The 13711-nt window shown below is 36.8% G+C and overlaps 2 protein-coding genes across 4 annotated transcripts; one reads left to right on the forward strand and one right to left on the reverse strand.

The window, feature by feature from the left end:
- Nucleotides 1-199: 199 nt before the first annotated feature.
- On the reverse strand, nucleotides 200-3628 carry LOC111803180 (OPA3-like protein). The gene is made up of 4 exons (XM_023687469.2): nucleotides 3173-3628; nucleotides 1645-1779; nucleotides 1426-1512; nucleotides 200-587 (listed from the first exon to the last, which is right to left on the reverse strand). The coding sequence occupies exons 1-4, from the start codon at nucleotides 3299-3301 to the stop codon at nucleotides 426-428; spliced, it is 513 nt and encodes a 170-aa protein (XP_023543237.2). The 5' UTR covers nucleotides 3302-3628; the 3' UTR covers nucleotides 200-425.
- Nucleotides 3629-8625: 4997 nt separating this feature from the next.
- On the forward strand, nucleotides 8626-13578 carry ETT (Transcriptional factor B3 family protein / auxin-responsive factor AUX/IAA-like protein). Of its 3 annotated transcripts, XM_023688324.2 has the most exons (11): nucleotides 8631-10071; nucleotides 10227-10286; nucleotides 10605-10784; nucleotides 10862-10946; nucleotides 11075-11165; nucleotides 11252-11416; nucleotides 11500-11619; nucleotides 11705-11780; nucleotides 11962-12121; nucleotides 12196-13049; nucleotides 13273-13578. In XM_023688324.2, exons 1-11 carry the CDS (start codon nucleotides 9772-9774, stop codon nucleotides 13315-13317), a joined length of 2136 nt encoding a protein of 711 aa, XP_023544092.1. In that variant the 5' UTR covers nucleotides 8631-9771; the 3' UTR covers nucleotides 13318-13578. The 3 variants fall into 3 exon arrangements, with proteins under 3 accessions (XP_023544091.1, XP_086983760.1, XP_023544092.1); XM_023688323.2 differs by having other exon boundaries at nucleotides 8626-10071; nucleotides 12196-13578; XM_087127634.1 differs by having other exon boundaries at nucleotides 8626-10071; nucleotides 10230-10286; nucleotides 12196-13578.
- The last annotated feature ends 133 nt before the right edge of the window (nucleotides 13579-13711 follow it).

Raw genomic sequence — 13711 nt, forward strand, 5'->3', positions numbered from 1 at the left:
CAGAATGTTCAAATTTTATCTTTCCCACTTAAAGAATTGAAAAGGGAGTGATGCTAATCTCTACAGAATTTAGAATTGTAAATAACAATATGATCCGCAAATCTACTTTTCAAGACCAAAAAGATAACACTTGTCTGTAAACAAAGGAGAGTAGTAATATTGAAGCACTTCTAGTTCTACCAGAAGATAGAAAGAGAGAGATCCTGAAATTCTTCATTAACTCCATACTTCCACAGTTTATACCCCAATTTTGCAGGGTGATAGAAAGAATTTTATTCATTTACACATGTAAAATACTAATACCAATAGCAAAAGGGTTAAAAATGGTGCAATGTCAATAGAAATAGGAAAATACACCTTGGTTGTTCAAAAGCATGTTGATTAGATCATATCCATATCCCGCCCTCAGTGCACAAACTTGCAACTTAATCAAGCGGCTTTGCTGAATTCCCACTTTCTGAATGAGCATGTTTGAAGTTCAAAATACCACCAAGACCTCGTCCTCTGGCATGTTCTTTCAATTCTACAAGTTTATGCTTCAGAAGTTCCATTTCTGCTAATAAACTTTCGTCTCTTTGCCTCAGTGCCTAAATATAATAAATCACATCAGAAAAAACTACAAAACGAGAAACCTGATATTAAGAGTTTTTTTTTTTTTTTTTTTTCTTGGGAGGAGGTGGGGTTGGATTGGCCAAAAGATTACACAATTGGATGGGTAAAGCTAGAAGTGGTGAGGAATATAGGTGTTGATTTCGTATGGGAATAAGTTCACTCTGTCGCTAACCCCTGATCAGTCATTCCAACAATAATATTTCTTATGGTCGAAGGATTCATTCCTATACCCTTGCATCATAACCTTACCTCAGTTCAACTCCTCAATTCAAGTGGTTACCAAACTTTCTACTCGGGGGTGTGTGTTAGCTAATACTAACTTTGTCTCTGTCTGTCCACAACTTTCAACTCTCTCAAGTCTTTATCACTGCAACTATTTTTTCCTTCTCCAAAGATTAACCCAGTTCCTTCCTCACAGTACAAAACCAAACCCAAGATGCGCCTCCCTTCTTCGACCTTCCCTTTCTTTCTAACAAGAGATCATGTAGATTGGATAGTCTGGTGGATTCTAGCCATGCCCTTCAGCAGGTCATGTTTATGTTGGTAATCTAATGGTTAAGGGACAATTTAGAACAATTTTCCAAATAAATAGACACCAAGCTCAAATCTCACAAACCAAAAGTGTATTTTACCTGAAATATTTATCTGAATCTTAGCCTTAAAAAGTAAAAATCTTCTTTAAAGACAATTCTCCCAGAAGAGTTCGCTGCTCTATCAGTACGTGAATTCAAACAGCCATACTACTAAAGAGCAAAATGTGATCTACGAAGTTTTGTGCTGTTATGCCACTGAAGAAAATAGCTATATCATTACCTCCATTTCTTGTCTGCGTACTTCTTCTTTTCTGGCTTCTGATCTAGCACTTCTCTGAACCTCAAATATCACTATTGCTCCTGCTACCTATATCCAACGTGAAGGAAGCTCTGTAAGAGATCAAAAGCACATACACATCCAAGGTATATAATATGTTTCAGCTTAGACATTGTCAACCAAAAGAAAAGGAAGTGATTCTACTTGAAAATGAGTATTTACCGAGAAGACAAAAAGTTCGCCAATCAGGTCAACGGCAGCTTGAACTGCTTTCTCCTCGTCCAGAGGGCGAATTTCTACATCAGTGGCATGACTATATATGCGTCTTTGCATTTGAGTTGACATCCGATGGTTACTCTGTTAGTTACAGCATTGAAGAAATGCAGTCTTAAGAATTACTCATAAAGTGACACTTGCAGTATGCAAATATACATTCAAACATAAAGCACCCACTTCAATTCTGATACTTGAGTGTCGCCCTAAACAATCAATGCAACTTAACCCTTTGAAGATTGTACTTTCTAACGCATCTACAATTGGACAGGCTAAAACAAATCGCTTGATATGACTCGAGGTAAAACTTCATCGATGGCTGGCATTCCTTGATGGTGAAGCCTAAGTCTGTGAAGGAGAAACACAGTACCTGAAATAAACGAATATTTGGAAGTGTCCATTCACAAATTTCTTCCCCTCAAAGGTCGGAGTCTTGAGTGAATATCACTACGTTTTCTATAGAAGTATTTTTAGTAGGGGTAAGAAAAAAAAAACTCTTCTCTAGCATCATTTAGGGAATTCTGGCATGGAGAGAAAAAAAAAACCAATAATGAAATTGCTAGTCCCGATAGGTAAAGCACTTCATAAGAGATGAATTACGAAATACTCCCAAAGCCAACCTCTTGTACTTGTTAGTTGTTCCATGATGTTCTTAGGCAGGCATTGTTAACTTTGGTATCAATGGAATTTATTTGAACTACAAGTCTTGCAACCTATTAGTGTGAATTTGTCCAAGTGTTCTAACCAATAGAATGATAACAGTTCTTCCTTGCACTCTTTCTGAAGCTTAGTTTGCATTTAAAGGACATTGTCAAGTTATTGTTCCCGTCTTCATAGTTTAGGAAGAAAATAGCTGGTTTTCCAACTAGATACTGAAAAGGCTTTCTGAGGTAAAAATGGAGCAAAAATGGATTGATCTTGGATGGATAAATAGTATTGGTAGAAATTGGTGAATTCGTTAAAGAAGCTCGCTAGAGTTTGGAGGTTATAAGTAGAGGGACGCAATTCAAGAATTTAGGTAGATTTAGGAGAGATTACCAGTCACTTAAGGTGTTGAAAATATTACATTACTTTTACAACTAGTGACCATCTCCAGAGAACGCACAGAAATTTTAATGCATGGAAATTCCTTAATTTCACATTCATTAACATATACGAGTGTTTCGGTAATTTCATTTGGCATGGGACACGATTGAAGAGCTTCTTAATCCAACAAGCACAACTGTTTGAGGAGAAGATAAAGCATCAATGAATGATCAAAACCAATCAATCAGAGGAAAAACTTGAAAGTAGACCATGAAAGGGGCACTGAATTATTGGTTATAATAGCAATAGCTCAATGACAGGCGATCTTATATAAATAGTACAGAATAATCAACAACAATTAAATAATCGAGAACCCATGAGCAGAAATCCACGGAGCCTATTTCAAAAGAAGAAAAAAAAACAGGAGATGCAGAAATAAATTAAAGAATACCTGGGCGACATTGATGATGAACTGCCTAAATCTGGGGTGCAACGCAGCTTGCTTCTTGAGCCTGTTACCGAGTGGCTTGCTCAGAGTTTTCAACGCTAGCGTTCCGAGCTTCAGTAACGGGAGGACCATACCTACAGCTAAAAGGGGTGATCTGATTCGAACGCTTTGATTTTGCTGTTATTTGGAAACAAACAACAGACGGTCAAAGAAAATAGAGATCAACGAATCAAAAATCGTCAAAGAAGATGAACATGAAGATGAGTCACTGATTCGGAAATGAGGAAATGTGGGAGAAAATTCGCCAAATGAGCAAGAGTGTAGGTTCCCCGCGAACAAACTTGACGAATTTTCGATTTGCTAATTGGATTGTGGGACCGACGCCGACGAGACAAAGTCGACTTGACTTTTTATACAATTGGCCGCCACCTCATCTCAACCAGTCGGAAGCCACCCTAGACGACGCCGGATCTCAAAAAAATAAAAATAAAAATAAAACGATGGGCCAGTAATTGGGCTGGCCCAAACGGCAAAATAGCCAAAAAAAAGGCCCAAATCTAACAAATTTCTAGCGTCGGATCCGGGCTTTAATCCGACACAGGAAAGGGCAATTTTGGAAAAATTTAAAAGTAATACAATTTAGTGAGTATTAGCACTAATTTTCTGGTGCGGACCGTACGATCATAGACGAGAGGGTTTATATAAGTAGCCGACAGGTTCTGTTACGACAAAGACCGGTCTAGTTCCTTTTGGCAAGTCGTATGTGGGTCTGGTTCTGGACATACTTGCCGCCACGTGTACGAATGGCATACAGATACGAGTAACCGGTGGAGTTTTCGAGAAGATTTCGACGGTGGCGCGTGTAGTGCAGGTGAGATGATTGAAGGGATTGAAGGGATTAGGGAAGGGAAAGGGTGTAAAGTACGCTGAAAGGCTGAGACGACAAGGAGCAGCAGCAGCACCCGCGTAAAAGTCGAGGGTTCTCTCTGCCAACAAAGACAACTGCTTTTTCTGATCCTTTCATTTTCCCTTTTTTTCCTTCACATGTAATCTCCCCCTAGTTTTCTTTTCCACGCCTCTCAACGCGCGTGTTACTCAAAGCCCCCATCTTCTATTGCGTTGTTTCACACGCGCCTTATTTCTAGAGTGGGCTTCTATTAATCCACCCCTATTGTTTTCATTATTTTTCTTCTGAGATTAAAAAAAAAGTAAGGGCTTGTGGTTTAATTTTAAAATAAAAAGGAAATTACTTTTTTATACTTTAATTTTATTTTTAGTTTTATCCTTTTGTCACTAATAAATACTTTTAGTCATTTGAGATCATTAATTAAAATTTAGAAGTATTTTTATCAAGTTAATGGTAAAAAGTGAGGTTTGTTTGAAAATGATGAAGAGTTTAAGGTTATTCAAATAATTTATTTACTCTCTTGATTTTTACCTCCCCCTTTAGTAACATTAATTTCAACTGTGGAAGTTAAAATTGGTAGGGAGAGAAAGGTATTGGAAGCACAATAATTTGAGAAAAATTAGAAAGGAACAAAGAAGGAAAAAACTTTTATACAACCCTCGGTAATCAATGGGTCACAATGGTCCACGTCTTAATTAGAAAAAAGAAAAAGAGAAAAAGAGAAAATGATTGTTCATAACGAGCACTTATTTGTTTCTAACCCCATCACTTTATTCACATTCTCTTCTTCCAAATTTTCTATCGTCATACCATGCACATCTTCATCACTGAAAAACAAAATATATATAAATTTATATAATGGTCGTGAATATATTTGTCAGATCTCGTATCGGAGGAACAAGTCATTCTTAAAATGTGGATATCTCCTCCCAATAGACATGTTTTAAATTTGTGAGATTGACAGCAATAGCAATACTTAAGGGACGAAAGAATTTTAATATATTTATTTTTTTAAGTGATTTAAAAGTAAATTGTTGCGTGGAGTAATAATTAAGATACTTACAAAACTAAATTATAGTGTAATTCGTAGGGTCATTAGATGAGTTTGACGAATTTCAATAAAGTATAAGTAGTTTGATTTTGGTCCAAAGAAAAAAAAAATTGCATAGTGAATCCAATCTCAAATTTTCAAAAAAGTTGGGGTAAAAAAGAAAGGTTACTTTTGGTATATTATTCCAATTCTCGAGTGATTCATGGTGAAATGAAGTCGAGTGTTCGTGCAAACTTTATAAGTTTTTAATAATAATTCATTATAATATATAGTTTTGACTTGAGAAATTGACCGTGGTTAAACCTATGGCCGGTGGGTCAAACACATTATATCGTAACGCTTTCAACTTGATTATGGGAATTTTAATTATCATAATAACGACAAATTGATGTGTCCACATGTAGGGGCTAACATTTTGTTCTTTGTTATCCTTTGCCCCTATATGCCTTGCACGTGAGCCTTCCACTCCCTACATCACAATAATTGATTTATAAACCCAACCAGTTCTAAAATTATTCACCCACCTTAATTTTAAATTATTTAATAATAAAAATTAAATTTATCAAAATGTTTCGTTCCCATCTCCAATCGATGTGGGATTTCACATAACTCATTTCAATTTACACGACTTTTCAATGATTCTTCTCATATTAGGACACGTAGATTCTAAAATAATAGCTAAAATCGATGGGTATAATAAGTACTTCTCTTTGATCGAGAACAAGATGAACGTTAATTGATTGGAAAGTTATTTGCGGGTATGAATTTTGAAAAAAAAAACATTTAATTAAATAAAGAATTTGTCTTTTATTGAAATGAATGATGATGGTATTGATTAAAGAGAGACATCCTATGAAATTATTATATTTTTTATTATTATAGAGATTAATATTTTTTTAAAAGGAGGGGCGTAGGGCTTAGGGAGGCGTAGATGTAGATGGTACAAAAAAGCTTATTATAAAGATTATATTTGTAATAATGTGTTGGTGATATGTTTCCCAATGACCAATAGCTGTGGCCTATACTCATAGCCACCAACACACAAATTATTTAATTATCCATTTTTATTCCAAAGTACACTTTTTAAATCTTATTTCTTTCAACAAAGGGTGCATTTTAATTATTAACATTAATCCTTCTTTACGCCCACTTTTAAGCAATTAATTGAATCATTACTCAAATTAAAACTTTAATTGTCACAGTGGCTGGAATAATAGAGGGACATCATAACTCATAGTTGATGGGGTAGATCTCATTAATGACGATATACCTCTGTTCATACTAGGCCTCTTTCTTTGGTAATATATAGAATCATGTCTAGGTATACTCTAGTGAAAAGATAGATTTTATGTTGCGGGTTAGTTTGACTCATAAATAGTGCGCAATCCCAGAAAATAAAAAGAATGAAAACAAGGGAAAAACGAGTTGTATCCTTTAAACCACGAGCAAATTAGGTAAAGGATCTCTTCACCTTTATGTCTTGTTTGGTTCAAAACACTTACAAGAGAATAGCAAAATAGTATCGGAATGTTTGCATAATTTCCATCTTCGCCTATTTCTTCCTTTTTCAATTATTAATTATATGTACTAATTTTTCACTAATTTCCTCATAATTATAAATTTAATACTAAAATTATTGAGTTCTGGGTGACACGTTTTAAAACCGTGGAAGATGGTTGAGTGGAAGGATTGAGAAACACGCGGGGCAGAGGGCGCGTGAGGGTGAAAGGCTACCAGTAAAGGATAAAAGCAGAGACTGAGAGAGGACGGATTGGCATTGAGTTGTAACCCGTTTTGTCCGGGTTATGGAGCTTCCTAGTCCATCTATTCCACCTTTTTTTATTTATAATTTAATTTATTGAATAAATTAATTAAAAAAAAAAAAAAAAAAAAAAAGTCTGGTCTGGGTAGCCCTGTATTTTGGGTTTATTGCAATTGATGACTCTGAAAGTGACCTGCCATTCTAAAATTGCTGTTGACACATTTGTCCAAACTTTTGTACCATATTTACAAATTTGCCCCTTTTTCCTTTTGGGGAAAAAAGATTCCCACATGATAATGAACATGAATTTTGCTAATTATAATGTCTACACCTACAATCCCTTTATTTATTTTGCTTTCCCATTTCTTCTCGTCATTTTACTTTATGTTTTTTTCCATCTCCTCGTATTTTAAATATCGATTAAATTAATAAAAATACCTATAAATTTTGTAATTTAAGTAACATTTAACCCCCTTTATCTTTATAAATATATTAATGAAAACTGTCTGTTTGCCTTTTAAATTAATTTAGTCTAATATATATATATTAATAATTGATTTTAAAATTGGAAAAGTAGTGTTTTTTTTTTTTTTGCAATTAATGTCTTTTTTGGGAAATTGAAGGAGAAAGACAACAAAAAGCCAACTTTTCTATTGCATGAGAGAGAGAGAAAATCAAAATAGAGAGAGAGAGATGTTGTGAAGTGAAGTAAGCTTGTGATACAACGTTTATTCAATTTTATTAATATATATTTTTTAAAAGTTTTATTTTCTTATTTTTAATATTTTTTTTAGGAAAACTAGTAATTAATATTGGAAAGTAATGAATTAATGTTAGTTAATGGGGGTGGAAAGGTAATTAATGTTTGAAATAAGGTTAATTAACCTCATTTATTAGAAAAGTTAATCAGCTGTTGTAATAATGACAAAATGGTGTAAGCAAAATAGGGAAAGAATCTTAAAAAAGAGGTTTAAATAAGTTGGTAACTAACAAACATCAATATTGTCCCAACCACTAATTAATTATAGTGTCCCTAATTCGGATAGAAATGATTACGCTATTTCCATATGGTACCTTACTTTTTTGTCAAAGGAAATCATAACACATTGGCTTATTTATCTCTAAGCTTTAATAATTAATATTTTAAAAGTTATATACACGTTATTCCATCATCGTTTGCTCGATAAGACACTTACGTAATATTTTAAAATAAATAAATATTGGAATATTTTATTGTACTATGGTATAACCTATGGCAACGCTGGATTTCCAAGGATGAGGGAGTTTAAGATGGAGGAGTTGTCGAACAATGTAACGTAACAACCTAAGTTTATTACTAGTGGATATTGTCTACTTTTGTCTGTTATCTATGGCTAGCCTCACGATTTTCACACTCTTGTAAAAAAAATGTTTTGCTCTTATCTCCAACAAACGTGGGATCTCATAATCTATCTCATTTGGCACAACATTATCATTGATACACCATTTAGTGTCTGGCTCTGACACTATTTGTAACAGCTCAAGCCTACCGTTAACATATATATCGCTCGTTTTGATCCGTTATGTATTGCTATTAACTTCGCAAATTTAAAACATGTATAGCGGAGAGATTTTAATAGCTGAATAAGAAATATTTCGTTTTCTCTCGAACGGATGCTATTGACACGGATTAAGAGTGAGATTGGAGTTAATTTAGACAAAGAGGTATGAGAAAAGGGAGTTTTGATTTTGTTATAAAAAAATTAGTTTCTGGGTTTAAACTTGAATGTTCTTAAGCTAAATTCATCCTAGTTTCAAGCTCTTCAATTTTCGTGGAAGAATCAGGGGATGATAGAGATCGTAAACGGAGATCGAGTTGCTAGAAAACGTGGGTAAGTCTCAAAGAAAAGGATTTGAATGGTTTTTGTTGATTCTTATTGCTTCAATTCGTTTTCAAGGGATCTACAGGATTGCACAAGGATCTGATGAGAGGTATGAAGAGCTAGAACAATAGAAGAGGATGATGATGATTAAGGGAGAGAAAAAAGAAACATGAAGTTGATTAGAAATGATTAAGAAACGGAATTAAAAATTTGTAGCAGAAGAGAGAGAGAAAGAGAGGGAAACAGAGGAAAGCAATGCAAAGGGATGAGGGATACGAGGGGGATTTGTGGAGGTAGAAAGGGACAGGATAGACATCCCACCGGAAATACGGGCGAGCCGTACACAAATCGCTGTTTATTCAGTTCGTGATATTATAATAATGCTGGAATTTAACTAACCAATGCACTACAGACACTCCTCTACTTACTTTTCTTTTTTTCTTTTTTCTTTTTAATTTTCCCCCCCTTTCTCTTTCTCTTTCTTCTTCTTCTTCTTCGTCTTTCTGTCATACATCACTCCTTGCAGTCGCAGTATTGCAGCGGCTGCAGTACTGCTCCAGTTCAGTCTCTGCTGCAGAAGCAGAGAGAGAGAAAAAGGGAGGTGAAAATTTGTTACTTTTGTTTTAATTAACACATCAAATCTTGATTTGATATCCCCCAAACCCATTTCTCCCTAATTCTATCTTCCCACATCCAAAAATAAAAGAAAAATACGAAATTTGGGTGTAAGCGTAAAAGGGTCGAGCGAGACAGAGCTGAGAGAGAGAAAGAGGGAGAAGGGTCAGAAGGGTGTGGAGTGTGTTGTTTTCTGAGCGAGACCCTCTTTTAGCATTAGCGAAGGTGCACCCATTTCTAAAAATGCAGGCATGAGCTCCTTCTCCTCTTACCTCGAACTCTTTCTTCTTCAGTTTCTGAAGCTCTCTGAAACCCCTAATCTCTTCAGGCTTCTATTTAAGAACTTTTTTGTTCTTCTTCTACTTTTATTGCACCTCTTTTCTTTCTTCTAGGGCTACGATTCAAATGGGTGCTCTCATCGATCTTAATACCACTGAAGAAGATGAATCTCCCTCTTCTGCTGCTTCCTCTGTTTCTTCTTCCTCTGCTTCTGCTCTGACCTCCTCTCCTTCGCCTTCTCTTACCTCTTCTATTTGCTTGGAGCTATGGCATGCTTGTGCTGGCCCTCTCACCTCTTTGCCCAAGAAAGGGAACTTGGTTGTCTACTTGCCGCAGGGTCACTTGGAGCAGATGCAAGAATTTCCGGCTACGCCCTCTGATCTCCCTCCCCACATCCTCTGTCGCGTCATTGATGTTCAGCTTCACGTAAGCCCATTTTTCTTGCTTCTTTCTCTTTTGGGTGTGAGCTTTTTGCAGTGTTCATGATCTGTTCATCCCATTTTCCCGATTCTGCCTGATTTCTAGCAATTGAATTGGGATGATGGGGTTTCACTAACTCTTTGTAAAATGCTCTTTTAAAGCAGGCTGAGGCTGGGAGTGACGAGGTTTATGCTCAGGTTTCATTGCTTCCTGAAAACGAGGTGAGTTTCTTTTTTCCCCATTTTTATGTGTCGTTTCCACTCGGAGAAGATACTGTGCCCCCTCCAACCAAAAGAAAAGGCTTGAAGGGGCTGATTTTGATCATTTAGGGTGTTTTCTAGTCGAAAAGATGATATTTGAAACTCCCAAAACAAGGCTTGGATGAACTCTGTTGCACAATACGAATCTTATCTCTTATTAGTAGGCTATAATTTCTGTTCTATTTGGTAATGCGCGTTATTTTCTTCTTCCTTCACCCCTTATGCTTCTATGAATCAGATGAGAAGATTTTGTTTCTGAATATCATTCTTGTTTTACAGCAAATGGAGCACAAGATGCAGGAAGAGATGAGCAATGACATTGAGGAGGAGGATGTCGAAGAAGGTGAGAAGACCACAACACCTCACATGTTCTGCAAGACCCTTACTGCTTCAGACACCAGTACTCATGGAGGATTCTCCGTCCCCAGGCGTGCAGCGGAGGATTGCTTCCCGCCATTGGTAATTGTTAAGCTCAAGCTTTTTTGTTTAAACACTTATTGATAATTCAACATTCTCGAATCTTGTTGATTCAACAGGATTATAATCAACAGAGGCCTTCACAAGAGCTTGTTGCAAAGGATCTCCTTGGGCTAAAATGGAAGTTCAGGCACATATATCGTGGTATGACATTGGAATCTCACATATTTGGTGCCTTACGTTCGGAGATGAATCCTTTTATGCGATTACTTGACCGCAGCCGTTCGTTTTTCCTAGTATGTGCTTCTGAGTTCCCTCTCTGATTTGAGCAGGGCAGCCTAGAAGGCATTTGCTAACCACTGGATGGAGTGCATTTGTGAACAAGAAAAGGCTTGTTTCTGGTGATGCAGTGCTTTTTCTTAGGTATCTAAGACTTGGGAGCCTGGTTAAATTTCAAACTTTGAGGAACACATGCCTTGTGTATGATTATCATATGCTTTTACTTATAGGGGAAACGATGGTGAATTAAGACTGGGAATACGAAGAGCTGCACAGCTTAAAAGTGGTTCTACATTTTCTAATATTTGCAGTCAGAAGCTCAACTCTAGTAGTATCATGGATGTGGTTAATGCAATATCTTCCAAAAGTTCCTTCAGCGTATGCTACAATCCTAGGTATCTAATTCTTACACCATTTGATTTAGTTCCTTCATATCGCATGGTTCTTAAGGATTTTGAATCTCTGCCTTTTTATGCAGGGCTACCTCTTCACAGTTTGTCTTGCCTTTTCATAAGTTCTTGAAGAGCATGAACCGTTCCTTCTCTGTTGGAATGAGGTTTAGGCTGAGTTTCGAAACCGAAGATGCTGCTGATCTGAGGTGTGCTATTAATGGTTTGCTGTTTTATAGATAAAATATGGTGCTGGAATCTTCACTGATATTTCCATCATACTCCTATTCACAGACACACTGGACATATAACTGGAATTGGCGATGTTGATCCTATTGGATGGCCGGGATCACGGTGGAGGTCCCTTATGGTATGAAACATTGACAACTTTTCCTTTTACACAGAAGAGTTTAAGTTCATACAGTTCTTGATAAAGTATTCATTTCTCACTAAAGTTTTGCATGGCATCTTCTGTTTTCTTCTGTCCAATTTTGAGAATCACAGAGGTTCAATAACGTTGATCTATACTGTCTAATCTGATGTTTTCTCAGGTGAGGTGGGACGATGGCGAAATCAACAGGCATGGCAGGGTTTCGCCTTGGGAGATCGAGCCCTCTGGTTCTGTTTCTATGTCTAGCAACTTGGTTCCACCTGGTCTGAAAAGATCCAGGATTGGTCTCTCTTCCACAAAACTAGAGTTTCCAGTTCCACGTGAGTCTGTCATTTACACCACCAGATAGTTTATAACACAAGCACTCATTTGTTCTATCTGTTATTACTTGCAGATGGGATTGGAGCAACAGACTTTGGTGAATCTTTAAGGTTCCATAAGGTCTTGCAAGGTCAAGAAATTTTAGGCTACAATACTCCCACTGACTGTGATGACAACACTCGTTATCATCCACCTGAGAAGAGGAGATTGTTGCCTGACTTACATGGTTCTGGTATAGCTCTGATGAGAAATGGTCCCAGAAACCGACTTATCAACTCCGAAACTTCCTCACGGGGTTTCGTGTTTGATGAATCCTTCCAATTCCAAAAGGTCTTGCAAGGTCAAGAAATATTTCCAGGTCCCTTTTATGGTAGGGCCATGGCCACCAATGAAGTTAAGGAAAGTGGTGGTTGCGGTCCTGTCGATGGTTTTCGATTGTCTACGACTAGAGATGGATGGCCCACGACAATGCAATGTGAAAATTTCCACACACGCTCTTCCATTCCTTCTGCTCAAGTCTCATCACCATCTTCTGTATTCATGTTTCAGCAGTCAATGGTTCCTGTTCTAAGCTTTGATTCACATAACCGTGGGATTATGAACAAAAGTACATCCCATAATTCTGGGACAGCATTTATGACCGACAATAGCATGTGTCCCACTTCATTGGGCGAGCTGAATCTGCTGGGCCTATCCCATCCTTCTACAACAACAGCTTCAGCGTTTTCAGGCAGTAAAGATCTGTCTTCAACTACCAAAGCTGGCTGCAGATTGTTTGGGTTTTCATTGACAGAGGAAAAGAATGTTGGGAATACAGACAAGGGTTCTCCAGCAACAACTCCCATTCATGCAGGAACCACCATTGGAGCTCAATGTCCTTTGAAGTCTCCTCTGATGAGCAAGGTGGTTGGGAGCAACTGTACCAAAGTAAGTAACATATCTGCTCGTGCCGTAGAGGCAATATATTTTGCATAAACATATTCGACGATCGAATCTTCGAGATCGAACAATGAGAGGCCCCTCTACAATCAGGCTATGTAGATGCTCAGCTTCTAATTATTTTTTTTAATTTTTTTGTGTTTCAAAGCAAGAAAGGTGGGATAAGAAAGAGTGTCACGGCCTGATAAATCTGATCTGCATTGTTATGCAGGGGGCTCTTCAGTACCACTATGCAAATTACAGTACCTACTACTGAATGGCTCTTGACTTATTTGGGGTTAACAAAAGAAGACTGCTGCCTAGTTTTGTTTGTATCTGAATTAAAAAACAATGCTTGTTACTTTGAAACCTTCTCTAGTTTTTGGGACGTCGATTATCGAATGAAAAGAACGCTTGGCGCTTTGTTTTGATTGTAATGATACCCATTTGTCGTTGTTGTTGTTCTATCTCAGATTGTAATTTGTGTATTGTTTAGAATGAATGTTATAAGTTGCAGCAGCTATGCCAGTTTGTAGAAGTTTGAATGTTGCATATCAAATGTATGGTAGAGATTTGAATATATGGGGTAGTCAAGGACGCTTCAATCATTGAATGGGAAGCGTTGAACGACTAATTAAGAAAATGATTATGAGTTTATAAGTAAAAAGTAC

Source organism: Cucurbita pepo, chromosome 10 (genome assembly GCF_057944985.1).
Source record: "Cucurbita pepo subsp. pepo isolate OVF chromosome 10, ASM5794498v1, whole genome shotgun sequence".
Lineage (NCBI taxonomy): Eukaryota > Viridiplantae > Streptophyta > Magnoliopsida > Cucurbitales > Cucurbitaceae > Cucurbita > Cucurbita pepo.